This window comes from Lissotriton helveticus, chromosome 9, assembly GCF_964261635.1.
Source record: "Lissotriton helveticus chromosome 9, aLisHel1.1, whole genome shotgun sequence".
Taxonomy (NCBI): Eukaryota; Metazoa; Chordata; class Amphibia; order Caudata; family Salamandridae; genus Lissotriton; species Lissotriton helveticus.
The window spans coordinates 939,982,562-940,008,786 of record NC_136070.1 but is presented as its reverse complement, the minus strand read 5'-3'; the positions used below and the strand labels follow the sequence as shown (position 1 = coordinate 940,008,786).

At 43.2% G+C, this 26,225-nt stretch overlaps 1 protein-coding gene across 1 annotated transcript in view; it reads left to right on the top strand.

Annotated features, from left to right (window-relative positions):
• LOC144782045 (inositol-tetrakisphosphate 1-kinase-like) overlaps positions 1-16,009 on the top strand; it is a 227,703-nt gene extending 211,694 nt beyond the window's left edge. Inside the window, exons 8-10 of the mRNA XM_078661176.1 lie at positions 1,061-1,128; positions 10,078-10,240; positions 14,710-16,009. Of these exons, the coding sequence (XP_078517302.1) occupies positions 1,061-1,128; positions 10,078-10,240; positions 14,710-14,969 (491 nt within the window). The 3' untranslated portion in view covers positions 14,970-16,009. The remainder of the gene's footprint in view (positions 1-1,060; positions 1,129-10,077; positions 10,241-14,709) is intronic.
• Positions 16,010-26,225: the final 10,216 nt, after the last annotated feature.

Below are 26,225 nucleotides of genomic sequence, written 5' to 3'. Positions count from 1 at the left end.
AATTTTCACAGTTGTTAGATGTGCCTTTCATTTGTTATGAGTTTTTGTTATCACTAGTCACAGTGGTGATGGCGATAAACATGCCAGAGGTAATATCCTTCAAATATGGGCATTATGCTGGACTGTAACATTGGCAGGGGTAGCAGTATCAGTATTGATGCACTGTTGTTGTTGGGCATTGGTGCCAGTAGTGGTATTGATTGATTCTTTGTAGCATTGTTGGCTTTGATGTTGGAAGTGGTAACTTGGTCATCTCATTAAAGATGTCGGCGGTACTGTTGTAGACTATAGCACTATAAATGATGAGTGCATCGAGGTTATGGAACCCTTGATATGGTGATGCTGATGTTGAAGAAGAGTTCTTGTGAGGAAAGATGTGTTGATGATGGATATACAGGGATGGTGATCTTGAGAGGGGCTTGCAGCTGCTGAAGTTGTCACTGGTGATGGTGCTAATTCTGATAAAGGTGATGTTGGACTTAAGGCTCACTCACTTTAGTTAGGGTCTGTCGATGATGGTAATGTGGGTCTTGATTGTGGTTGCGGTTCATGTTGCTGAAGCTGTAGTTATTGTTGATATGCTATTGGTTATATTATTGATGATGGCGATACACATTTTTGGTAAAATTGTGGCACAGTCATCCAGTATATTCAGGTCGGTCGGTGCAGGTAATAGCAGTGGGGTGGTGGGGTGGTGGGGCGGGGCGTGGAAGATGACAGGTGGCATAATAAGGAAATTTAAATAAAAAAAGAAATAAAACCACTTACCTTGCACATGGCGATGTGGCGAGCGCAAGGTACATGGTACTCTTTTTTTAAATTTTGTTTTCCATATTTCGTCATATGTTGACTCCCTCCCTCCCACCCTGCCCCCCACTCCCACCCTACCAGCCCGCTGCTGTTACGTGCACCGGCCATGCCTGAGTATATTACAAAAGTCACAAAAATGCAGCATTTGCTCACAGTCGAATATATGACTGACTATCTCCTTGTCATATGTGGCAATATGACTGTGTCAAAAGAAAGTCCATAATGGTTTCTTTATCCTGTTTGTTTAAAGAGAGAAAAACAATAACATTCAACAGCCAAGATGTTTCCAAACCTGAGTCCTGCTCCCATTTGTCTGCAGTGAGTACATATTCTTCTTCTACCTTGATATTTACTTTTTTATGTATGTAGGACAGTATGGAAACCGACAATTATCTTGTGAACTCCAACATTTATTGCAGCATCCTGAATTGCACTATAGCTTTCCTAAGCATTCCAGCCCTGCGTCAAGCTGATGGAATCCTTTGTTCCCTATGCAAATGGAAATCCCTCATAAATGGTACCAGACACATCCTGTGGTCCAGGTCCTTCTAGCTATAGCGTGTAGTCTTACAGCTGTTATATTTTTATACCCACCCTCCGATCTTCGCCACTCCACAACTTTAGCCTGAATTTTGTAATGAAGCACCTTGGTGCTCATGGTTGAGTCTTGGCTTCGAATGGAAACACACTGTCCAGCAGAGAGAACCTACAGAAAACACTAAATGATCCCAAGTGATGTTACTCACTATAAGTTAACACAGGTGGAGGCCAATTATCTTTATGTGTAATTTTGAAGGCAATTGGTTACCTCTCAGCTATTTAAGCTTGAATTAGAAAGATTGGGAACTTACCCAACCAAGATATTTCAGTTTTTATTTAGAAAGAATTTTCTTGCACTTTATAAATAATATTTTCCACTTGAAAGATGTGGCAGAACGGTATGTCAAAACATTGATGAAAAAAATGTAGCTCATTTTAGGCTACAAGGCAGTAAAAGGTTATACTTTTGAAGAGGGTGAGTAGTTTAATAAGCACACATTTACATCGTTTAACAGACTGTGATTAGTAACTTAAAAATACACACAAGTCATAGTAAAACAAACAAATAAATCCAAAGTATGGAATGCAATTCTTAAACCAATATCACTCTTGTTTATGGTTAAAGCCAGTGTGGGATAGTTGGGACCAAATAGGGCACGGACTGACAGTTTACCCTGCTCCTGTTTTACTCAACAACGCTATAATGTCATATCATATAAAATATTGTATTATATAATATCAGATAATATCAGATCATGAACAACATATTGTGTATATCATAATACATCATATACCATAACATTATCTACATAGTACCTGTTTTTGAGCTTAGTACTCTGTACTGTGTCCATTTTCTTTTGCTTTTTACCCCTCTAACTCTCAGACTGTCTTTTTCAGCCTATTGATTCTAGAGCCTCTGGAATGCTTGATGTTATATGTATATTTACAACTGCTTCAGGTCCTTTTTTGCTGTAGTAACTTTAAAAGTGCAATGTGTGAAAACGAATGGGCTTACTCTTTTGTGGGTGATACACGTCCCTCCCTAAACCTCTCTTTATTCCTCTCTTAACCCCTCCAATTTTGTAGTAAGTATTCCCCTTTTTCTTGCCACCCAGCGTACCTCCCACATTTACTACTAAAACATGTACGTATATATTATGTGTGTGGATACTCCAAGGTCAGGACAGAGATCTCCGCACAGGAAAAGTTAAGCGAGCCAGAGTTGGAACCTTCGCTCGTAGGTTTATGAGTAGCATTTTGTAATATGGTAGTAATGCTATTGTAGTACTACTAACATACTAAAAATGGGCAATGCACCAGATGATGGCGGTAAAAAGACCGATTGGTCTTGGTAAACCCACTGTACAATGTATTGAAATAGCCTTACAAGGATATTAATTGTCTCTCAATCTGAATACATCTCAGTTCGTTGACACAGAATGGTAGAAGTCTTTAAAGGGATGCCAACTGATATGCCAAGTAGTAAGACCCTATATGAGGTAATCTGAAGTCTCCAGATAACTTCATAATATAGAGTTTTGTATGGTTCTTGTCAAACCCCTGGTGAATTTTTTAATTTCCCCCTTTATTTCGGCTAGTTTAGATCTTGGTATTGCAAACAGTAACATAACAAAAAATTGACAAATCTCAGTGCAACAGTCATCTTCACCATTTATATTCTGGCCCAAAGTCCCAATTTTAAACATGATTAGTGGGGAAGAAAAATCGACAGAAGGTTTTCGCATTTTCATCAGAAACAATGCATGTTAGCCCTCTACTGAGCATGACATCCAGGTACTTCAGATTTTTTAGGACCCGCTTAAAAGGGAAACCTGCAAAAATAATTTAATGGCAAATTTAGTCATGACCTATAGGGTGATCGGTCAGTGGTCTAACAGGTCAGTGTGTGGACTGGTTTTGGTACTCTTTGTCAGCTTGTTTTGTAGTCTGCTGGGCTGACTTTTACTGTTGATTTTCCTGATATTAGAGCAGAAAGTTCAAATCCATGCAATCTTCCATTCCTTGCAAAATCCTTATACAGCGTGTCTTTACAAGTTCAAACCTGACCTAATTTGCAAATACGGGTCACTTTTTTAGCTACTTATTATACAAATGGGGACCACTTTTACTTTGGTGCTCAGGCCTCTTATCTGTCATAGTCCGATGCTGTGTCATGAGTAGGACTTAACTCTTGGACCCGTAAATATAGTAGCCTGAAAATGTTGAGACTTCATATAACAGAGACAGGATCAAAGGGACCACGGGGACCACAGGGACCAAGGCCTATGGTTGGTATCTGATAAGAAGGATATCGACTACAGGTAAAAAAAACTTTTGTAACAAGAACGTGTCAATGCTCATATGTCTGCAGAAAGTTTTAAGGCTTAGTATACTGTCTGCCAAACTCTAAATCAGGCCCTACAGTTTTTGGGAGTGTATTTGGCCAAAATCGCTGGTCCACGATTTCCAGAAACATAGTTGTGGTGTGCACCCACTCTGGAGCCCATGTAAAAGGCTGAAGAGAGCCTAGAGATGGTGCATTTGGATGCAACATAAATTTCAATCAATCAATCATTTCTTTATTTGGAAACAAAAATATCCATAAAAGTACATTTATAAATGGCAGAAAATATTTTAAAACATTTAAAACTGGTATTTCATAGAAAATCGATATAAAACCAAAGAATATGTCAATAAACTATAGACCGTTTCTAGTTAGTATTCATTGTGAATAGAGCCCGGACAGCTATTTTAAAAACGTACCCACATAAAAAATGCTCTAATCATCATTAAGTTGAAGTAGCTTGCTTTATGCTTCTCTAAAATCGGTAATAGCAAGGTTCTTAACTAGGGTAAGTAAAATACTCTTTGTATATATGGAATAAAAGCCACAAAAGAATAAAAAGTGTAACATCGAGTGACCTAAGCTCCTGTTACACGAGCAAGGAGAGGTATCCAAGGTTGATTGAAATCCCAAGGGAAAACATAACAAAAATGTAACAGTGCCCGCCCTATAGCGAAACAGTAAACTTCGTTCTCAGCGCCTCAAAGGTTTTGTTAGATACATTGCAATTGATCTGTAAACTTTGTAAACCTAATCTCAAAGCTCTGTCTGACCTCATAAGCTACGTTCCTGCCCCCTAATTTTAATACAGTTTTCCTTAAGAAGCAAGGTTTTGCAATAACCTACCATGGATTGCAATACATTTTGCAAATGGTCCACATCAACAACAAAACTTGTTGGTTGGCTAGAGCTTTCTGTGTAAATAAATGACTTCCCTTTTACTGCTCACAATGTTACACGTCACTTGTAAGCTTTACTAGTTATCTTAGCTTATTGACAACACCCCTTCAGAGTTAATAAGTTACCACATCCACGAGAACCTGAGACCTATCCGATATCTTACCACCAGGGATCCAATCCATGTCTGACAAACCCCCCTCCAAATTAAGCTTTCGTCTGCAAATTAAGCCAAACTTGACCATCTACTGTGTGGTGAAGGAACCCCCAACCCAAATATGCAAAGCGAGGGCCGAATTGAATACCGGGACCAAAATTAAAGTTGTGCCCAAGTTAAGGCCTTTGAGCGGACTGGCTCCAACAAGTTTGCCCCGGCCAGGGACGGGTGCCTGGATTACTTTTCTGAAAGCTACAAAGAACTTCAAAATCAAACAATTTCTCAAGTATTTTTTGTAAATTTACGCCTCATGATTTGTTTCTAACCAATACAGAAATTCAGACCCTGTGATTTTTTCAGAAAGAATTCAGAAGGCTGACTTTAAAGAAATGTGTGGGAGAACAAGCCTGAGGAGAGTCCCTGGCATCTACTCAACTATGCTGACAGGATGATATTTGTGTCACTGTATTTCAAAACATAAAATAGTAAACATATACAACGAAAATATTAAAAACAATTTGCACAATTTATTGTGATACCTCCCTTTAGGGTTACACTCTAAAATTAAAAAAACTTTTTATAAAAAGATTTTTCCTCATAATATGATATATATAAACCATAATAAAAACAGTCAAAAGAACAGTTGACGCGGCGTTTCGGTGTCGTTAAAATGGTTGCACCTTCATCAGGACATTTGACATTATTGACTTGTAATCTTAAACAGAAGATTTATTTCAGCGAACTTCTAAGTCGATTTGGAAATACCGTTCAGGTTTCACTACTGTGTTTCGTCTCTTAACATGACGAGCCTTAAATAGGAACATCGGTGATTATAAATTGGCACGGAGGAGCCACCGTAATTTATTATTCGGCCACCTTCATATGAAAATAGCAGATTCCTTCTTCAATTCGGAATCACACTTTAAAAGCCACTTTGCACTTGGATGATGAAAGTAGTTTTTGTACATCCACTACGAGAGAGGGTAACTCCGCTCCTTTTATCGTGAGCCTGTATCGATAGATTCGGCCTCCCTGCTCCACCGTGCCCGTGTCATCATGGGTTCTCCCACACATTTCTTTAAAGTCAGCATTCTGAATCCTTTCTGATAAAATCACAGGGTCTGATTTTCTGTACTGTCTACTCCCCTCCCTGTGAAAGTCACCAGGGGAACCTTCCATAAAACTTTTGTGATTGTTGTTTCTAACCAAAGCAGACTGCTTGTGTTGTACTGTAATGGAGCATTTGCTACATTTGAAGCTGATCACCGTTCACAAGCATTGCTCTTTCTGGATCTGTGTTCTAGTGGCGTTTCTAGTATTAGAATTCGAGGCAAGAAACCTTGCTAATGAAGACACGTGCCAGGGATAGTGTGCACTTACAATCGAAGCATTTTAGTTTGATTTTTTTATAGCCACTGTCTCCACAAATGCTTGTTTGAGATGATAGCGATGCATTAGTCAGGACACAAAGCTGCATTAAACATTATTTTCTTCCGCAGACCAAAAAGGTTATCAGTTTGCAAATCTGAGAAGTTGAACTATGAATGCCATTTTGCTTGGGAGCTATTTTACCTCACAGCTGCAGATTCTTGATCCCAATACTACTGAGTGCATCGCTGTAAAGGAAAGGATCAGTCTTTAGAGAATGAAATCCATAAATTAAAACAAAAGATACACGGAAAAGTGTGTTATCAGAAGCAACATTGACACTGCAGTTGTCTTGCTGATCAAGTAACCAGCAAAACTATGTTTGATGAAGTGAGATCATTCTGAGACCCTTATGTGATACATTTAATTTTTTCCACTCTGTAAGAATATAGGGGCATATTATCAAGGGGGTTTATCTCCGCTTTTTGGCTTTAAAAGCCAAGAAAGCGGAGATAAAATGATCTCCCTATTACCTAGCTGTCGCTAACACCAGTTAGCGACAGCTAGTAGGAGATAGCGACCATCTTGGGCCCCGCTTTGCATGTCAGTGAAATTTATCACTAATGACATGCAAAGTGGGCGTGCCAAGATGTTAGCGACTGGAAACAGTCGCTAACATCGCTATCTCCTATTACCAACTTTTGGAGATATTCGCGCTAAGCGCAAATATCTCCAAAAGCTAACACCTGCCCTGAGCAGTTCTTAGCCATGTTATCCAATGGTAGGTGGATAACATGGCTAAGAGCATTAGCTTGGTAATGCATGAATATCGCTGACTTTTCAGCGATATTCATGCATTTCGGCCGATTTTTATCGCTTAGGAGATAAACCTTGTTAATAGCAAGGTTCCTAAGCGATAAAAATCGCCGCAGCTCGGCGATAAAAATATTGCCGCTAAGCCAACATAGCGATAATTATCGCTAGTTGTTGGTAATATGCCCCATAATGTTAAGGCCACCCTTGCATCCTGACCCATAGCACCACTGTCATCTGAAAAATGAACGTGAGACTCTGGAAGCAAACGCATTGTACCATTGTTGCATTTTACTCCCTTTTGATCATCGTGTCAAAACCTAGATTGTACCTGTATTTTTAGACCGGGCTGACACAGCGTTTAAGCTTTCTTTGCGCATAATCATTGTAAAGTAGTTATTTTGCTCTTCACATTTCTGGCACATTATTTGAGTACAGTGAGTTATTGAGTGAGTAGGTGACGAAGTGAGTTCTATTACGTGTGGTGCATTTTTCAAATGTGGTTATCCTCCAGTGCCGGATTACCAAATAGGCACAGTAGGCACTGGCCTATGGGCCCCACTCCTTTTAGGGGCCTGTAACAATGGGTCAAAATAATATTGATTTTAATCTTGAAAGAAAATTGCAATCAAGCTTTATTGAATATTGTTTCCAAAAGATAGAAAATAATGAATCAACTCAAATAAACGAAAACTTTAAATTAAAAACTCTACAAAGGAAATACTGTATTCATGTAATGTACCCATTAACAACTTAAAGTACATAAACCAGAGACATCAGATTCATATAACAGTTTGTCGCATAAAAGCTCATCTTCTAGCAGATGTCAGTTTGTAAAATAATTGTGTGCATTCGGTATTAGGAGATAATTTGCGAGGGGGGTCCCGAAATTTCGACTGCCTATGGGCCTCCCAAGGGTTTAATCCAGCACTGTTACCATCCCTCGCTGGATACTGCACTTGCTTTGTGTGTGGTGGAAGCATACACTGATGTGGCACCCTTTAACTTACACATTCTGTGTTTGCAAAATAGGAATGAGTGCTCTCGTTATCCATGGACTCCTGCAATAATACTGCTTCCTGTGCCATTCTTTCCAAGTATGTATGCAGGGGAAGCTTGCCTTGCTACCTCACCCACTGTAGGTGTGCGTGGAAGTCCAGCGAAGAGTGCTATTTTTTCGCCTGTTAAGTTGTACTTGTTCTGAATTTGATGGAAACTTGGATCACTACCGTACTAAGGGGCATATTTACAAGAATGAATGCATCGGCATAGATGTGTCAGATTTCTCGCACCTGCCACAAATGCCCTAGCAACGCCATGTATGCGCTGTATTTGCATTACAGTGCTGCATGGCGCAAGGATTCACGGATCCGTCACAAATTCAGACGCATCTTTTGGAGCTAAAGTGACACATTACTGGAGTTGGTCGTAAGGCTGACACAACTCCAGCAATGCGTCAGAACACAGAGGTGAGTCCCATGTTAAAAGCCCTGTTTCCATCCTTATGGCTGATTTGAGAAGGCGCAGTCAAGTCGTAGTGTGATGCAGTGAAAAGTTGTAAATTTCACTGCATCAGTTCTATGTGGCTTTTAACGTGGGAACGCCTACCCAGCATACATTATACCTGGAGCAGGTATAATGTGATGCAGGCCTTTCAAACCGACGCATTGGGCCCAAAGTGTCAGTTTGCAAATTCAGTGTGGAGCACCGATTGCGCCGCTGCTGAGTAAACAACAATGACGCTGTGGTGGCGCTAGCTCCTTGTAAATATGCCCCAAACTCTGCAAGCTGTAACCTTATTGTGTGTGAATTTACCTTGCACTACTCGCAGTGCTTAATTTATAAAAAATAATATTAATAGGTACCTGCGTCCTCGTCGGGAACCACTGCAACTTGCACCGCCCACTGCCCCTGCCAGAACTGCAAATCACAGTACCAACACAACTACTAACCATCATACTCCTACAAGTATGACGAGTATGACAATTTAGACTATACTAGGCCACCCAAAGCTATAAAATGGTTTGGGCGACAGGTATTAGTCATTTTTAATGTATATTACAAAATTAGACAAACATCGCCACCATGTGGCAGGCTATCATAAGTGCTGGTGCTGACAATCCGGTGCCAGTGTTGACATTTATCTGCCGTCACCAACCACCGGCTCAAATTAAGCAAAGTAAACTCTTGCCAATGCTGTCCTGTACTGTGTGTGAGGAAAGCTTGCACTTTGGCCTGACGCTCTCCATTTTGTGGGGAAGGTCTGCATTATCCCTACCTATTCTATAACTGTTGTGTGTGTGAGAGAAGACTGCCACTGCGCTTGCTGTACATGTACTCATTGCAAGAAGCTTGCACTGCCTATGATCATGATGACCTGTTCTGTACCTCAGAGAAGCATGCGCTGCTCATGCCAATGCTGTACTGTACTATGTGTGAGAAATGATGGCATGCTACATATGATTTGCATTTAACTTTGCTACATGTCTTCAGCTTCTTTTTACATTTTTTACTTCTCAATCCTTATTGGCTAATGGTATTTTGGGCCTAATTATATAAAAAAAATGTGACTCCCAAAATGTCCTTCAATGTAGCATTTGAAAGGTGCCAACTCTTATCTACATGTCTGCAAGGGGAAACGTCCTTTAGGACGAACCCAGATTCACCCTGTGCCTTCGCAGCGCCAGCACGCAAGTCGTTACAACGACTTCCTTTAGTGGGTGGCATTGGTGGAATGGTGTTGGATTTAAAGTCCAACACCTTCCCTACTGTTGGGCAGACTGGATTTGGAATAGTAAATGAATCGATTAAAAAATCCAGTGCCCCCCTAAGGCAAGTCTAACGACATGCGTGCTGAACAAATGCGTGCTATAGACACGTTTGTTCTAATGATGGCGTTCAGAAGGCATGCATGCTGAATGCATGTAGAACACTGTCATGTACACTGAGGTAGGACACCCACTTATCTCAGACTTTTGATAGCACCCTGCTGGTAGATACTTTCTGTCTTTAACACATGCTGACAGATGAAGTCTAAAGTGTCTGGTCCTTTTAATTCCCAAATGAGGTAGACAGATGGTTGTACCAGGAAGGTGATGGAGACCTGCCTACCCTCTTGTAAATATCTGAACTGTGGATCTGCTTGCAGCTGGACAAGGCAGCTGGTGAAGTCATCCGCCCTTCGGAGGACATCATCATCCAGGTGGTGAGAGGGTTGCAGTCGGCACTAGGGATGTCTCTCTTTGGTGTGGATTTGATTGTGGACACACGGACTGGGCGCTGTGCTGTGATTGACGTCAATGCTTTTCCAGGTAAGGAGGTTCTGCGATAGTCATTCTCGACTGCATGTTGGGTGCTTTCCTTTGATGGGGCCAATCAACATCTTGAGTTGTGATTTGAGTTTACACATGTCAGTGTTTCCATTAACTGGGACAGACTAAATTGTCAGTGCCACCAAAGGACCCCATTTCCTATGTGACATTTTAAGCCAAGTCTGACTTTAGGCATAAAACACTTTGCATTATGGGACTCTGGGGCATATTATGAAGGACAGGCGATACATTATCGCCGCTTTTATCGGCAGGAAAGTGCCGATAAAGCGGCGATCATGGCCTTGATAATATGCTCTATGAATTCCAATCGAAGCCCATGTTAGATGTGAACACATCTAACATGGGCTTCGATTGGAATTCATAGAGCATATTATCAAGGCCTTTATCGCCGCTTTATCGGCAGTTTCCTGCCGATAAAAGTGGCGATAATGTATCGCCTGTTCTTGTTAATATGCCCCTCTGTTTTACTGTTATAAGTATCGATATATGTCCTAGCATACTAATTATTGTTGGCTCAATGTGTCCCATTTGGCAGCAGTGGGCTTCAAACAGATACTAAGGTAGCATTTTGAAGAGATCTGGATCAGACGGAGAGATATTGGCCCACAGCTTTTAGAAGAACAGCGAAGTACAGTAAACCAATGATAAACGAGAATAAAACATATTAAACAGTTTCCCATAACGTGTCTGTGGGTAAAAACATTTGCAGCATGTTTCCCATTAGCACCAGGTTTGGTACTTGCACAGCAAGGTATTCAAACTTTTGCTTAGCATGGGCCTCCAAAATGTAGGTTTGAAGTGCAGAAAAACACTCAAGGTACACACATTTGTCTTTGCTTGTGGAATAGTCTCATGGTTGACTGAAGGCCTCTATAAGGCGTATAGCGCAATGATGGTCTGTAGCTACCTAGCTACAAAGTGGATAAGATTTGGGCCAAGACCAACCCTTTAAGAAATCCTAGACACATGAGTCCGAAGGGAACAACTTTTTTGTTTGTGTGTAAACACTCCATCACAGTTTCCACCTCCTGTTTCTTTTGTGTGCTTTTCTCCCACAACATTACTGTCTCTCAACCGTGTGCTTCTGTAACCCTACCTGCACTGGTGTTGCTCTCTCTTTGCTCTTTCGCCCATGTTCTCTCCCTCGTGTTGCTTAACCCCCACCATCATTTTGTTTAACTTCCGCCTGCCTCTTTGTGTTATGCCCTGCCTTACCCCATCCCCAACCTGAATCCACTAGTTTCTTATTTGTTTAAACCTCTTTGGCGCTATGTTTTAAGAGTGCTTTCACACTACATTTTTTAATTTATTGATCCATTTTGGATCTATAAAGAGAAAAAATGCTGGGTCCTTCTGCATGCACTGGCCTACAAAATGATGTGGCAGCAGGGCTATGATGCCTTCTTTTTTAAGCCATACTGCAAATGATCTGCAATGCTGTACACCTTGCAAATAGGTCTTATAGAGAAGACATGGCTTTGCTAATGATTGATGTGGTGGTTGCAGTCCATGACTGGATAGAGGCAGCAGAGGACAGTTCACATTCCTGCTTAAGAGACTACTTAATGGTGGACACCAGGGAAGACGGAAGGCAGGTTGCCACATACTCATTCCAGTATGAGGGGGAAAGGGAGTTTGGACAGAGTGTTAAAGGGTCAATTAGAGAGACATGGAATGTGTAAACTCCTGTAAATCAGGGTTCCCCACCCTGCAGAACTCACAAGGGCATATTACCAAGGGTGGCGACAGGCAATTATTGCCGGTTTAGCGGCCGTTTTCGGCCGCTAAGCGGCGATAATTCTATCGCTCTATTAGCAAGCTGTCGATAACTGATGTTAGCGACAGCTTTTAGGCGATAGCTAGCGGTTTGGGGCCCACTTTGCATGTCAGCGATATTTATCGCTAATGACATGCAAAGTGGGCGTACCCAACCTGTTAGCGACGTTAGCAACTGCTTTCAGTTGCTATCGCCTATTAGCAAGGCAGGCGTAGCGATGGAAAAATCGCCAAAAACTAACGCCTGCTCAGACCAGTTCTTAGCCATGTTATCCAATGGGAGGTGGATAACATGGCTAAGAGCATTTCGTCGCTAATGCGTGAATATCGCTGTATTCTCAGCGATATTCACGCATTTCGCCGCTATCGTTGAATATTTTAGCACAATGGAGAAAAACATTGCTAATAGCATGTTTTCTCCGCTAACATATCCAGCGATAGGCAGCGATAAAAAAATCGTGTCTAAGCCTATTTAGCAATAATTATCGCTACTTGTTGGTAATATGCCCCCTAATTCCCTGCCTCATTTACAGAGGGAAAACAGTAGGGGGCCTCATTTTTGAGGCTGTGCGTCACTTTTACGCCACCTGTGCGTCATTTTTTGTGACGCACCAGTGGTGTAAAAAATACGCCTTGTTGCACCATATTTACAAAGTGACGCGTCTAGGTAGATGCGTCACTTTGTAAACCCCTGCGCCACATTATACCTGCGCCAAGTATAATGTATGCAAGGGGGGCATATTGACGCAAGAAAGGGTCGTAGAAGTGACACAGTGAAATCTATAAGATTTCACTGCGCCACTTCTAGGATGTAAATGCGTCAATATCTTACGCCTGCCTCACAGCAGGCGTAAGACTGACGCAGGCCCTTTCACATGGGGCTTGCCCCATGTGAAAGGACGCATTGCTGGAGTTGCGTCACTTTTGTGACACACTCCAGCAATGCATCACTTTTGCGCCATACAGATACGTCAGAAATACTTACGTATCTGTAACTCCTTGCGCAATGATGTGTCATACTGTAAATATGACGTATCATTGGTGTCGCAAGGAGGGCACAATGAAAAGTGACGCATCGCTGTTTTCACGCAGCGATGCGTCACTTTTCATAAATGAGGCCCTTGGTTTCTGTCAGTAGATCTTCAGTTGTTTTAACTTTTTCTTAATGGCCATTCCAAGATGGTCGCTACTGGCACTGCATCAGAAGGCCCATCCTATTTATAAGTATACAAAACAGTGATGGATGGAATGCTTGAATTAATCTCAGCCACTGGTAATCACTCAGCCCACATCTGAATCCTCTGTTACTTTGCACACCATGTCATCTCTGTTTAAACCCAGCTATATAGAAAAGCAAATCAGAATTGACCATGCTCCAATAGGAACAGTCCATACCAGTCCTGGGTTGCGTGTGTTACGGTTCAGGAAAGACCTGGCCTGGCAGTTCGGGCTGGACTGTTCCCATGAGGCACAGGGTCAAGACTGATTTGCATATGGCTGGGTCCAAACTGAGGGGGTGTGGTGGACTAAAAAAAATGGTTTGGGATGCGGCCCCAAGCAATTGTCAGTGACTGAAATAAATTCAAGCATTCCATCCATCATCTTGTTTTTGCATTTGATGCCCTAAGTGCTCTGAGTATGTCCCAGGCTCACTGTGCCACTGGAACCAAGCTATACCAGGCTGAAGACCATAACAAAGGCTTAACCGGTCCTGAGTGGCTTGCGTTCTGGTTCAGGGAGGAACTATCCTGGCAGTTCGGGCTGGAATGTTCTCATGAGAAACAGGGTCAAGACTGGTTTGCATATGGCTGGGTCTAAACTGAGGTGACATGGTGGGTGAAAAATGATGATCTAGGATGTGGCTGCGATTGATTACCAGTGGCTGAGATTAATGCAAACATTCCATCCATCACCTTGTGTTTTTGCATTTGACACCCTATTTATGACAGGGCTTTGGAATCTGGTTTTTCCTTCCAGGGTCCCAGGACAGGAGAAGAAGTACAATGACACTAATGCGCAGGAAGGAGGCAACCTGCATACTGGAAATATTTCCCCCATGATGGTGGATTTTTTCTATAGAATAAAACATACATTGTGGGCCGCCTTCCATTTTGCCACAGGTGCTCCTTTTGCACGGGTTAGGAGCACTTTCTTGGCAAACAGTCCCTTTCAAGTAGGCAGTATCTCTAAAATTAGGGGGTGTTCCTGTGGCCGATGGTTGTCGGGAGGATGTTTGTTAGAGGCTTGCATGCATGGGAATCATTAGATGTGTTGTGTTATGTGTTATTTGTATAGCGTTTGCAGACTGGGGTATCTTGGCACTGTAGGAGATAAAATGACAACTGTTACAAAAAGATAAAGCACTTAAAATTGTAATCATTGATTCAGTAAAAATCAAAAACTTTTCAGTTTTTTTGTGAAACAACTTGATAGAGAGAAGTTAGAGGAGATCCCAAGGAAGTTTATTCCGCTCTCTTGCTGTGGCTACAAAAATAAAAGGCTCTGGCGTCGAAGGACCCAGTCCTGACCCTAGAAAAGTCTAGGGCCAATCATATGAAATTTAGAAGTCAGCAAAGAAGGGGCAAATCTATGAATGGTACGATGGACAATGATTAGTGACCTGAACACAGAGCAGCTTGTGATGAATGTTTTTCTCCTTTTTGCTCCTGTAGGGTACGAAGGGGTGCCAGAGTTCTTCCCATCACTGCTGAAACACATTGGAAAACTTCTGGAGGACAAAGAACATATCACGGACAAAGAGGCTTCATTGGCAGAAACCGCTCAGCATCTGCAAAGCACTTGTCTTGACAAAAGCAAGGATCTTGGACATGAGGCAGCCTGCAGCCACATAGCCCGGGGTCCATGGGCTGCAGAAAGCAGCTCTTTGAAGCCATTGAGCTCTGCTATGGCGGACAGTTCCTTTTTCAACTAAGATGTCCCTTCAGCCATTATGTTTCGCGATAACTCTGCTGCTCCCCTGCGGGAGCACAGACTGCACAGCAGCTTCGCACTGACGCAAAACAAGGTCTTCTATGGGCTACGCGAGCCCGATAAGGCATCTCGGACACACTGTACGAGTCCACTCAGGAAGTTAATTTGTCTCCATGGTGTACCTCTGTGAGTGCCAGCAGCATCAATTGTAGCAGGAAGGGCTGATGAGAGAACACCTCTTGGACAGAGTCACCATTTTTGCACTTCTCAGAAATCTGTCCGCTTCCACGCTGAGTTCCACTTGCCTCCCATCCACAGCTTGTTCTCTCCATTTTACCTTCAATACTGTTTGCTTACTTTGTTCATTGACATTTTCATAAAAACTGATCTGTGCTCCTCTGTGACTTTAGGAGTAATGCTGGCTTGGTTTTGATAGAAGCATGGCGAGTTAATGAAAGTACCCCAGTTTGAGAGAGGAACACAGATCCAGAGGTGTTGGTGTGGTTTTGGTGAGGCATAATGTACCACCACTACATCTCAGTTGGATGACCTGGTATCAGATTTAGTGAGCTGACTATGACCACAAAATGTGAAATCCTATTCCAATGGGCAGTTTTACAAGCCTCTGGCTAATGTTCTAAACCAAAACACACGGGGCCCAAGGCATTGGCGCGTCTGTTGGTGACCAATCAGTATCTTTTAGCACTGAAGCTGTAAATGGTTACAGAAGCCTTTAGTTCACCTTTTGGTCCCCCATGACCCCTCCTATACTGCTTGCTATTATCTCTATTAGTTTATTCTTGGTATTTTTTTTCCTCCAATCCAGTGCACCGACACATCCTACCTCAGATCTTGATGATTTCGCTCCTGCTGAACCCTCACTATTACCTAGATGAAAATTATCAAGAAAGACAAACTGTCAAAAGCCCTAATTGACCTAATTTAATTGTTTATTGACACGCTGATTCACGGACCTGCATCCTGCCTTTGTAAGGAACCTGATGTAACATATTGAAATAAATCCCAGATTATTTTGTGATATATAGCTGTTCTGTTGTGTGATCTGTCTCTACAGTGGGCCCATAGGAAATGTATGCATTTCTGACAGGTTTGCATTGACAGAGGGCAGTTGTAGACACGCAATTTTCGATGCCAAGGATGATACCATTGGGGATCAGATGGAAATCCAAATACAAGGGGAATGGAATCTGGAGGATGGTAGGATTCACCTTCAGGAAGGATGGACAGCACAAGTGATGATTATGAAGCTCAGCCAGGGTTGTATGACGTTACAACGCATTCCGTTGAAACACATGCCTTTACCACGCATGCGTTACAACGCCAATACCTGTACCAAACATGACCTTTATCACACATTTTTTTATTACAAATATACCTTTACCACGCATGCCTTTACAACAATTTTCGTTGTAAAGGCATGTATGGTAACACATTAAGCGTGATAATGGTTTTCCCTGCCCCTCGCCCTTAAACCGGTCCCCGTTGCTGCCTTCCCCCCTAGCCCCCAGCCCTTGTTAAAACTCCCAACCCCTGCCTGCCGTCCTAAAAGTATAGCCCAGCACCCCCTCCCCTTTGGCCCCCGGCCCTTTTTTTAAAAATACCGATCCCTACCCCAAGGTTAAACCCCAGCACAATCCCCCCTCCAAGCCCTTTTTAATAATGACTCAACTCCTGCCCTGGCCTAAGACTTCATGCTAGCACGACCCCCTTCGTCCCGACCCCTTTTTAAAAATACCCGACCCTTGCCTTTAGCCCTAAAACCGCCCGGGATATTTTTAGAAAAATAAACACCCTCAGACTAAAGCCCTAAATCAAGGCCCAATCCCCCTTACCTTTACAAGAAGACGAGGCTCCTCATCTCAGGCGAGCCATGTCTCAGGTCGTCAAGAGGACGCAGAAGGCTCTCCATTTCCTCCGATGATGTCACCATGCTAGTACCTTTGCCACAATGCAGCCGATAGCACCAATCGGTTACACGCAACACATGCATGGTACACGCATAAGTATTGTAACAAATTGCGCTGTAATGGTTTTGCGTAGTAACAGTGCATGCATTGTCACGCATTCTTGGTAAAGGTACTGTGTGGTTACAGCCGCGTTGCAATGACTGTTACCCCTCAGCAATGTTCAAGACTCCACGGCATTAGGTTGAGACGTAAGCCGCCATGGATAATCGTCGACTATAGATAACTTACCAATCTGCATGAAAAAATACCACTGTATAATGATGCTAGAGCATCACCCCTTTGGGGGCTCCCAGTGACGTGCAATAGATAGGTTAGACCTAAAACTGTACATTGTACGTTTGATTTCAGACTTACCTTTGATGTGACAAAGGAGGCTGGGAACTTTCTATTGGTCATAATATACCTAGTTTACTACTTCCTATTGGGCATTGTGTTCTGATGTCCCATTGGATATCATAAGGTTGGTGCAGGGTTGCCAATTGAATATTACAAGTCTGATTTAGGATGTTTTTGGGCGCTATAGAATTATGTCTGACTTCCTGTTGGACATTATAGGGTTGGAACCTGATAACCAACTGACATTTTAAAGATTGGTGCCTGGCCTCCTATCTGACAGTTTGACGGGCCACTCGGAGGTTCCACTTTGCCCACCAGTTGAACTCTTCATCCAAGGGGAATTGGAGTAGGCTAATATCCTCTACTAAATCTTCACGTTGAACCAAATTGTTTCCTCTCATAGTAGCAGTCAACATTTCGAACATTGCAACCATGTGCAATTATCGCTCTTTAAAAACACATCTTAACAAGTACATTGGCAAAAAGGTTATTGGAATGAAAACACAATTAAGAAGCGGCTTTGACATTCTCAATCGTCCTTCTTGCCAAGAATTGGCAGCATGCTGCACCATCGGGGGATCTACTGTACGAAGATATGAACCTAATAGTCTGTGCAGACAGCAGAACCGGGGGCGGCCACCAACTGACACAGCAAACGCACCACTGCTTGCTAGAACGCAACCCTCATACAGCACTAGAGAAACTCAATCGTGGCTCACACATACAAAAATAACAGTAACAGGATGGAGGCGAATATAAGAGACACCTAAAGAAGGAGACTGACAAACTGGGACGCCATGGCTGGACACCCACTCCACCGTTTGAAGACCACCTTTCTACAGCAATGTCACCACTATATGTGGAGACAGTGGAATGTGGTCATCTTAACAGGGCTCGAAAAATTTACTGGACCGCTCGCATTTGCGAGTCAGATTAATTCAGGACCAGCTATTTTTAGGTCCTACTCGCCCTTTCTGGCGAGTAGGAAGGAATACAAACTGACACTTGACCTCTGCCTCTGAAAACATTGGGGCAGATTTATGTTAACTGGCGCATCCCCAGGGATGCGCCAGTTAATGTGCGCCACAGCTCCGCCACCCATGGTGCGCCGCATTTACAATGCGGCGCACCATGGGGCAAAAACGGCACAGATGCGTGACGCATCTGTGCCGTTAAGGTGGCGCATTGCTGGAGTTGCGTCGCAAGCGCGACGCAGCTCCAGCAAGGCTCGGGGGTGCCCCATCTTAACAATGCTGCGTCAAGACCTACGCCTGCTTCAAGCAGGCGCAGGCTTTTGACGCAGCATTGGCCTGAAAGTGACTGAGTGAAATCTTATAGATTTCACTCAGCCACTTTTGCGAGGCGCACCTGCCCCGGAACGCCCACCCTGCGCCGGAACGCCCACAAGCGGCGCAGGGCTTTACAACGTGACACATCTGCCTAGATGCGTCACGTTGTAAATCGTTCGTAGGGATGCGCCACGTTTGCGCCGCCTTGCGTGACGCAACAGCGGCGTAAACGTGGCGCAAGGGCCTCATAAATCTGCCCCAGAGTGTGAAAAGATAGCAAGATTTAAAGGCATCTTTATTGCTCACAAAGTAAATGAGCAATAAAAGTGCTTTTAAATCCTGTTAACTTGTCACATTTGCCCAGCTTTCAGAGTCGGAGGTCAAGTGCATTTCAGTTAGGTCAAGGAGATTTTGTAGGTTACTTGACCTGATTTTTCGAACCCTGATCTAATGTCACAGAGCAGTAGCATCATTCATAGCACATTAATATCTGCATCAAAAAACGTGCCCCACAGGGCTTATGGGTGACTGGATGTACAGCATAGCTGTTGGCCTCACCCACAAAGCATAGGGGGATATTTACAACAAAATGTCGGAGCGCAGTGTTACGCCATATTTGGTAACACCGCTCTCCAACATTTTTTAAATACAGGGATGTGCTGTATTTACAAAAATACTTTGCAACCCTGTGTTTCCCCTAGCGCTGACGCTAATAAAGCTGCCTAGCGCCAGCGCAGGCACCCTTGCGCCATTGTTGCACGAGTGCCTGTGCTGCAGGTGAGATTGTTTATGTGCAGGAAGGGACACCTTCCTGCACATAAACAATCTTAAAAGGCAGTTTGCAAAAAACGGGGAGAAATTAATATTTCTCTTGGTATCGCCAGTATAAGACCAGGTATTCCCTGGTCTTAGTTTTTGGCGCTGCCCCAGCCTTGTAAATATGCAGCAGCGTCAAAAACAATAGGTGCTGCAGCGGAACACCCACTGCGGCACCCATTGCATGCCCCTTTCACGCTAAGTGAAGCATGAAAAGGGGCCTTATTTACAAGGCAGCATTAAGCCATGTGAAGTGGCTTAAAGCCTTTTTGTAAAAAAGAAGGGGATATCGTCACCAGAACTTCGCTAAAAGTGATATTCTGGTGGCGACCCTTGTAAATATGCCACCATGTGCCGTTTTAACAGCCATATACTGAGAGGGATGCTGTGTGAAACTGGGATGCTGTGTGATACTTTTTGAAGGACATGACCCTGACTCTCCAAAAGATTAGGTGAAAGATCTTGCATGGCATTCATTCAGGCTGGGTGTAGAAGACACTGTTATTGCACAGAGATTAGTTTGCAACCCGAGAAAATGTTTGCCCTGCAACGTCAGTACTAATCCGCCACAGTGCCGAAAACAGACCTTCATCAGGATGCCCAAAAATCCTGCCCCATGCATACTGAGGCAAGATTCACTTTCTGATTCCTACCAAATGGCTGTAGATGCAGGAATGGAGGTAAGCAAATGTCTTCATCCTACATTGGCATTTGAAAAAAGACAAAATTATAGCCCCGGTCCATTAAATTCAAATTTGGCATACTTTGAAGAGCAGTGGTAGTCGGGGAGATTATACAGCAGTCTCCTGGGCTGCTTTGTGCTCCCTTCAAAGTCCAAAGCTGACATTCCCTATCTCGGAACTGCCTCTCGCTGACAGCTTCCACTGTGTCAATGGCTACCACCCGCATTTTGGCATTGGTTTGCAGTCAATGGTTTGTGACCACAAATGTAGGCCCAAACCACATATCCATCTCTTGGCAAATCTGTAACAAATGGGGTACATATTTCATGCCCCCTTTTCATATTGGTTCGTACCTAGTCGCAATGCTTGTACTCCGCTTCTCCGCGATTTGTGGCTCATAATGTACTATCACTACATTACGAGTCAGATTTCTGCATTCGGAAAGCCTGCAACTTTATGAATCATAGGCTCGGTGACCATAAAAACCTCTCCTAGATCAGGCCTAACTTTTTGAGTAAGTCGAGAGGAAGAAATCCCTAGCTACGCACCCCGATCCAACAACAGCTGCTAAATGTTCACCGACTTGGATTTCCGTAACTTCCTTGAACATTTACACAACCGTGCCTTAATCTGCTTGTCAGAACAGGGGTGTGCTCAGACGAACAAATGGCAGGTGTCATGCCGACATTTGTGCCATTTCGCCCACTACACAAGCATTGGAAGTGTGTGTCAAACGCAACTGCAGAGTTCCCATTAAAAAAATGCACAGGGAAAGCTGATTTTTAACCCTTCATAAGCACTCCCAGAGAGTATTACTAGCTTCTGTCGCCTGGGAACAAGTGTACATTTGTTGGGAAATGGCCTTTACAACGCAGGCTTAAGCACACATGCCATTTCCCTGCAAGTGGAACAATGCTTGCCTTCACCACGCATTTGATTGGTTAAGGCAGTCGGCGTTCTAGCTGTCTAGCTGTCTGAGCGGATGGTTGGAGAGCAGAACTGGAAGGCATGCAGCAGGAAGGACCTGGACATGGCTTTGTAACTCGGACTGGGGCCTTGGGGAGGTGTGGGTAAGTGTTAGGGGTGGGGCTGGTTTTAGGGCTCAGAGTGGGTGGCTAGGATTGGGGTCGTTTTAAGGGCAGGGGCCGACTTTTAGGGCTCAGGGCAGGGAGGAAGGGGCATTTTTCAGGCCTGGAGCCAGTTTTTAGGGCTCAGGGCGGGGGTGCTGGGGTTGTGGTAGTTTTTTTGGGCTAGGGAGCCAGGTTATAGGGTTAAATGTAGGGGGTCAGGGTAGTTAAAAGGGCTGGGGTGGGTAGATTACAATTGATGATGGCCAAATTTTGGGGCTCAGGGCGGGGGGACTAAGGTGGGATCTTTACCACACCTATAGATTACAATTCATGATGGCCAAATTTTGGGGCTCAGGGCGGGGGGACTAAGGTGGGATCTTTACCACACCTATACCTTTACCAATCATGCCTTTACAATGCAATTCGTCATAAAGGCATGCGTCGTAAGACTGCATGGTTAAGGCATGTGTGGTTTAGGCATGCGTGGTTCTGTCATACAACATTTGTTAGGTGATAGTAACTATCCTTTGTTGAGTTACGGGTATACCAAGAGAGTACCCATGCCATAACCTGTTCAACAGTCTTTAACCCCTTCAGTGCTAATGACAAGGGTAACTCGTCATGGAGTTTCCATTGATTTCAATGGAAAGTCAATGGGAAGAGGGGGATGTACCTTAGCAGCCAAGTGGTTAAGTAAGTAGCAGCTGTAAAACTGCAATGGCCGGATATTCCCAACAAAAAAAATGCTGATTGGTTGGGTAATGGCTCACCATACAACACGTGGTCGGTCAGAAAGAAAGTTGTTGATTGCCATGTTCTGCCTTGATGCTAAGGTAGTGTATATACAGCAGTAATAAAGCAAAATTAAACACTTTGGGAAGACGTGGATTTGAAAAGACAGGCCAAAATAAAAAGAAGACCACAATAAAGATATTTCAAGGAATACATGCCTAAATGTCTAACTTTTTCATTCTCCAATAAATTAGCCACACACTGTATTTTTTACTGTGCTTTATTATTCACACAGCAAGGTACACAATGACAAAAGAGAGTCCACAAGAAGCCACACTATCAGGGACTGTAGAGTGTTACCTTCTACCAACATCTTAGGACCCACCTGATGGGGACTGTAACTACACTACCTCCCATCAACATATAGTGATTTATCCCAATAGGGTTTGCAAGAGCGCTACCTCCCACAGACACTCGCACAACCAACCCAACAGGAAAAGAGGGGCACCGCCTCCCAGAAACACTTGTAGAACTAATCTAATAGGGATTGCAAGAGTGCTACCTCCCACTGGAGATGAAAACCCTTACCCAAGAGAGAGTTTGAGAACGGTGTACCACACCAGGACTGACAGTTCCAAGCCAATAGGAAATGTAAGAGTATTACCTCCCACCAATACCGATTGAACCAAATGAACAGTAACGATAAGTGCACTAACTCCCACCAACAAATTTAAGAGGAACCGTATGAGTGCTACTTTCTCCCAGGGTCATCTTAACAATTTTGGGGGCTCCGGGCAACACCTACTTCAAGAGCCCTGTGCTTATTACCCATTTCCTACTAATTCAAGCCCCATGATGCCAAACGATATTGAAAAATAGATTATTGGAAAAATAGACGGGTGTGAGATATCAATAAAATTCACTTTCTCAGGGGGCCCCTTGGAAGATGGGGGGGCGTTGGTCAATTGCTCATTTTGCCCATGCCTTAAAACATCTCTGCTTCCTCTCAAACTAAAGAGATCAACGCAACAATGGCTGTAAGAACACTACCTTTCACTTGAACTAATGATTCTTCAAAAAAGGATTGTAAGACTTATCTCCTGTCAACACTGAGAGACCAACCCAACAGGGAATGTAAGGGTATATTGTGCATCGACAATAATAGGACAAACCCAGCAGGGAACATAAAAGTATTGCTTTTTCTGGTGACAGGGAGTGTCCGTGTATGCATGAGATCTGTGCACATGATGTCGAATGTTGAATGTGGATCTGATAATGTAATGATGCACGAAATAGTGGGATCTTTGTCCTGGAGCTAACCTCACCCTTAATTACCGTGGAGGTAGGTGGGAGCCTGACGAGAGCTAGGAGGATGATACTTTTACTAAAAGCATAATATGCCACCAATAATTTACCTTTCTACATCCAGACTTATTAGTATGACGACCTGGTCATCCAGCAACACGTAGTAGTCACCCCCTTCACACCACTCTAAAGAAATGCTCTTGTCTGTGTCAATGCAGAATCATAAAGCTCAGGTTGTAAAGGCACTACATTCATTGTTACCAATTCAACTAACCCAAAGTGGATTTTAAGAGCACTCGCCCCTCGCAACCCTATAGAAATATGTTTGAAAGGGCTGTATTAGTGCTACCCTACATTGCCACCCATAGAACAGTATGCAAGAAGACTGCCACTGGAAAAATGAACCCAACATTAACTGTATGGTCAATACTTATCAGCCTATTGATTTTACATGAAATGTAAGTGTGTTATATCCACAGATATCTTGACACCTAAGCCCAAAGGTACCAAAGGGAGTCAGAGTCCACCTAAGACCGGTCTTGCTGGAAGTATGAATGTGGCATCTATCGACAATCTATGCAGAGTAAAATTGTGTGAGCTGTAAAAAGTACTAGCTATCAAAACCTGGTGAGGAACACAAAGGCAAACTACACAAATACTAGCTCTTATTGAGACTGATACCTTTAGACTCTCAACCCACTGGCAAATGCAAAAACATCAATTATTGCAGATTTTTTTAGAGCCATTCAATTTGAGGTTATAGCAGCATTCCTGAATGGGACTCTTAAGACATCACCGATACACTACCTCTAGAACAACCTCACTGGAATTTATAAGAATACTGCCTCCGGCACACAACTTCAAAAGTAACTAAGATCTGCCACTTACAACAGGTCAGTTATATTGTCAACCCCATAGGGATGTAAGAACAAGAACACGCCCTATCTTTCGTCCATATCTATGGAAACACACATTAAAATCAGAAGATACAAGTAAAACAATATGAATCTTTCCTAAAAGGCACTATAAATACACTATATCATGTGGGAACTAATGAACAACACGAGACAGGGTTCTAAGAGCTTTCTTTTCAACGCAAAATAGGACAAGATTCCATCAGTGGACAAGTAACCACTTATTCCCCTTAAGATCACCGCAATGCAATTTTAAGCACACTAGGTATACAAAAATATCCAAACAAAACCACAAAAAAAATGTTAGAGTGGTAATCCACACCAACAGCATCAATACATTTTGGTAGTGAGCGAAGGAGAATTATTATCCGCTGCCAATCGACCAGACCACTGGAAATTAGCCTGAAATTACACTAGATCTTCCCTATGCAAGGCAACTATTCTGTCAGGTCAGCATTGATGTATATATCCAAGACCCGTCTAAATGGTTCTGTAACAAGATTATTGTATCAGTGAAATCTACAGAGCTGTCAGTGACAAGTTCCTGAGATGGGTCTACCTACACAACTAGACACTCTTTGTAATGATGACCCTAAAACACCTAGCTCTACACACTATGGCGAAAAGACCCTATTATTGTTGAATTTAAGCAAATCATTTCTTTCACGATTTATATATGGGACTCGATAAGTGGAAAAAGTAAGAGCTGTACCCTTCCTGTAGCAGCAGCTTTACCCTGCTGCTGGTAAACGTAACCACTCCATAGCTACCATGTATTCATAGCACAGCTTCCGAGGTGAATAGAAGACCAATCCTAGAGTGAAGTAAGAGGACTGTGTCCGTGGAAAATCGAAGAGCGCTATCTCTCCTGGACATATATGACTCTTGTGACTGGTGACTGTGTGAGCTCTACCTCTCCAATGCCTACAAAAAGACTGTAAGAGCTCTACCTCTCCTGTGCCTACAAATCAACTTTATGATCTCTACCTCACCTGTGCCTACACAACAACTGTATAAGCTCTACCTAGTTTGTGCCTACAAGAAGACTGTATGAGCTCTACCTCTGCTGTGCATGCAATATGTATGTATGAGCTCTACATCTCCTGTGCCTACAAGAAGATTGTATGAGCTCAACCTCTGCTGTGCCTAAAATTTGGCTGTAAGAGCTCTACCTCTCATGTGCCTACAAGACGACTTTAGGACCGGTACCTTTTCTACATCCACGAAACCTGTCGGCAGCGACTGTAACAGCTCCATCTATCCTATACCTAGAATGACCATCTGCATTGATTGTAAGAATTCTACCTCTTCTGTGCCTACAAAACATGTCTGTTGGTGACTGTAAGAGCCCTCCCCTCTACAAGCTCCCGCGAGTACTGCAGGCCAACCTCGCATGTGCCGAAAAAACGTCAGTAATGACAGTAAGAGCCCTCCTTCTCTTGTATCTACAAGATCTGGAAGTATTGATTGTAGAAGCCTCCTATGTGCCAAAAAAACATATCAGTAGTAGGAGCTCTAAGTCTATTGCACCTACAAGACTCATAAGTGTTGACCGAAAGAACTCTACCTCTCCTGTACCTGCAAAACTACTTTAGTGATCACTGGCAGAACTCTACCGTCTGTATATGGTTAGATGGCCCTACCAGCGATGAACGCAAAAGCCACACCCATTCAGAGCACCATGGTGCTCCTTCAAGCAGTAGCTTTTATTCCTAGAACTCCCTTGGTTGACCCTGGAAAAGAGACACGAAGGCGGTTACAAGTATAATTTCCCTGCAGATATATATCTGTCTTCTCTCGATGACTGTGAGAGGACCACCAATACAGGGCACCTACATAATCCTTCCAGTGGATTCCAAAGGTTATACTTCTCTAGCACCCGAACCAACCTGGCATGCATGACTGTAAAGTCTCAGGGGCACCCATGGACTCATCCATTGGGTAATAAATAAAAAGTAAGTTCCCTATGTGATTCGGGAAACCCCTCCCAGGGTGGACTGTGATGGTCCCACATACCTTGTTCCACAGTTACAAGGTTCCGTTCCCTCACCGCGACCGGGTAGATTCTCAAAATCTGCAGGGACTTCACCCCATACATGCCAACATTTTAGAACATAAAATCGT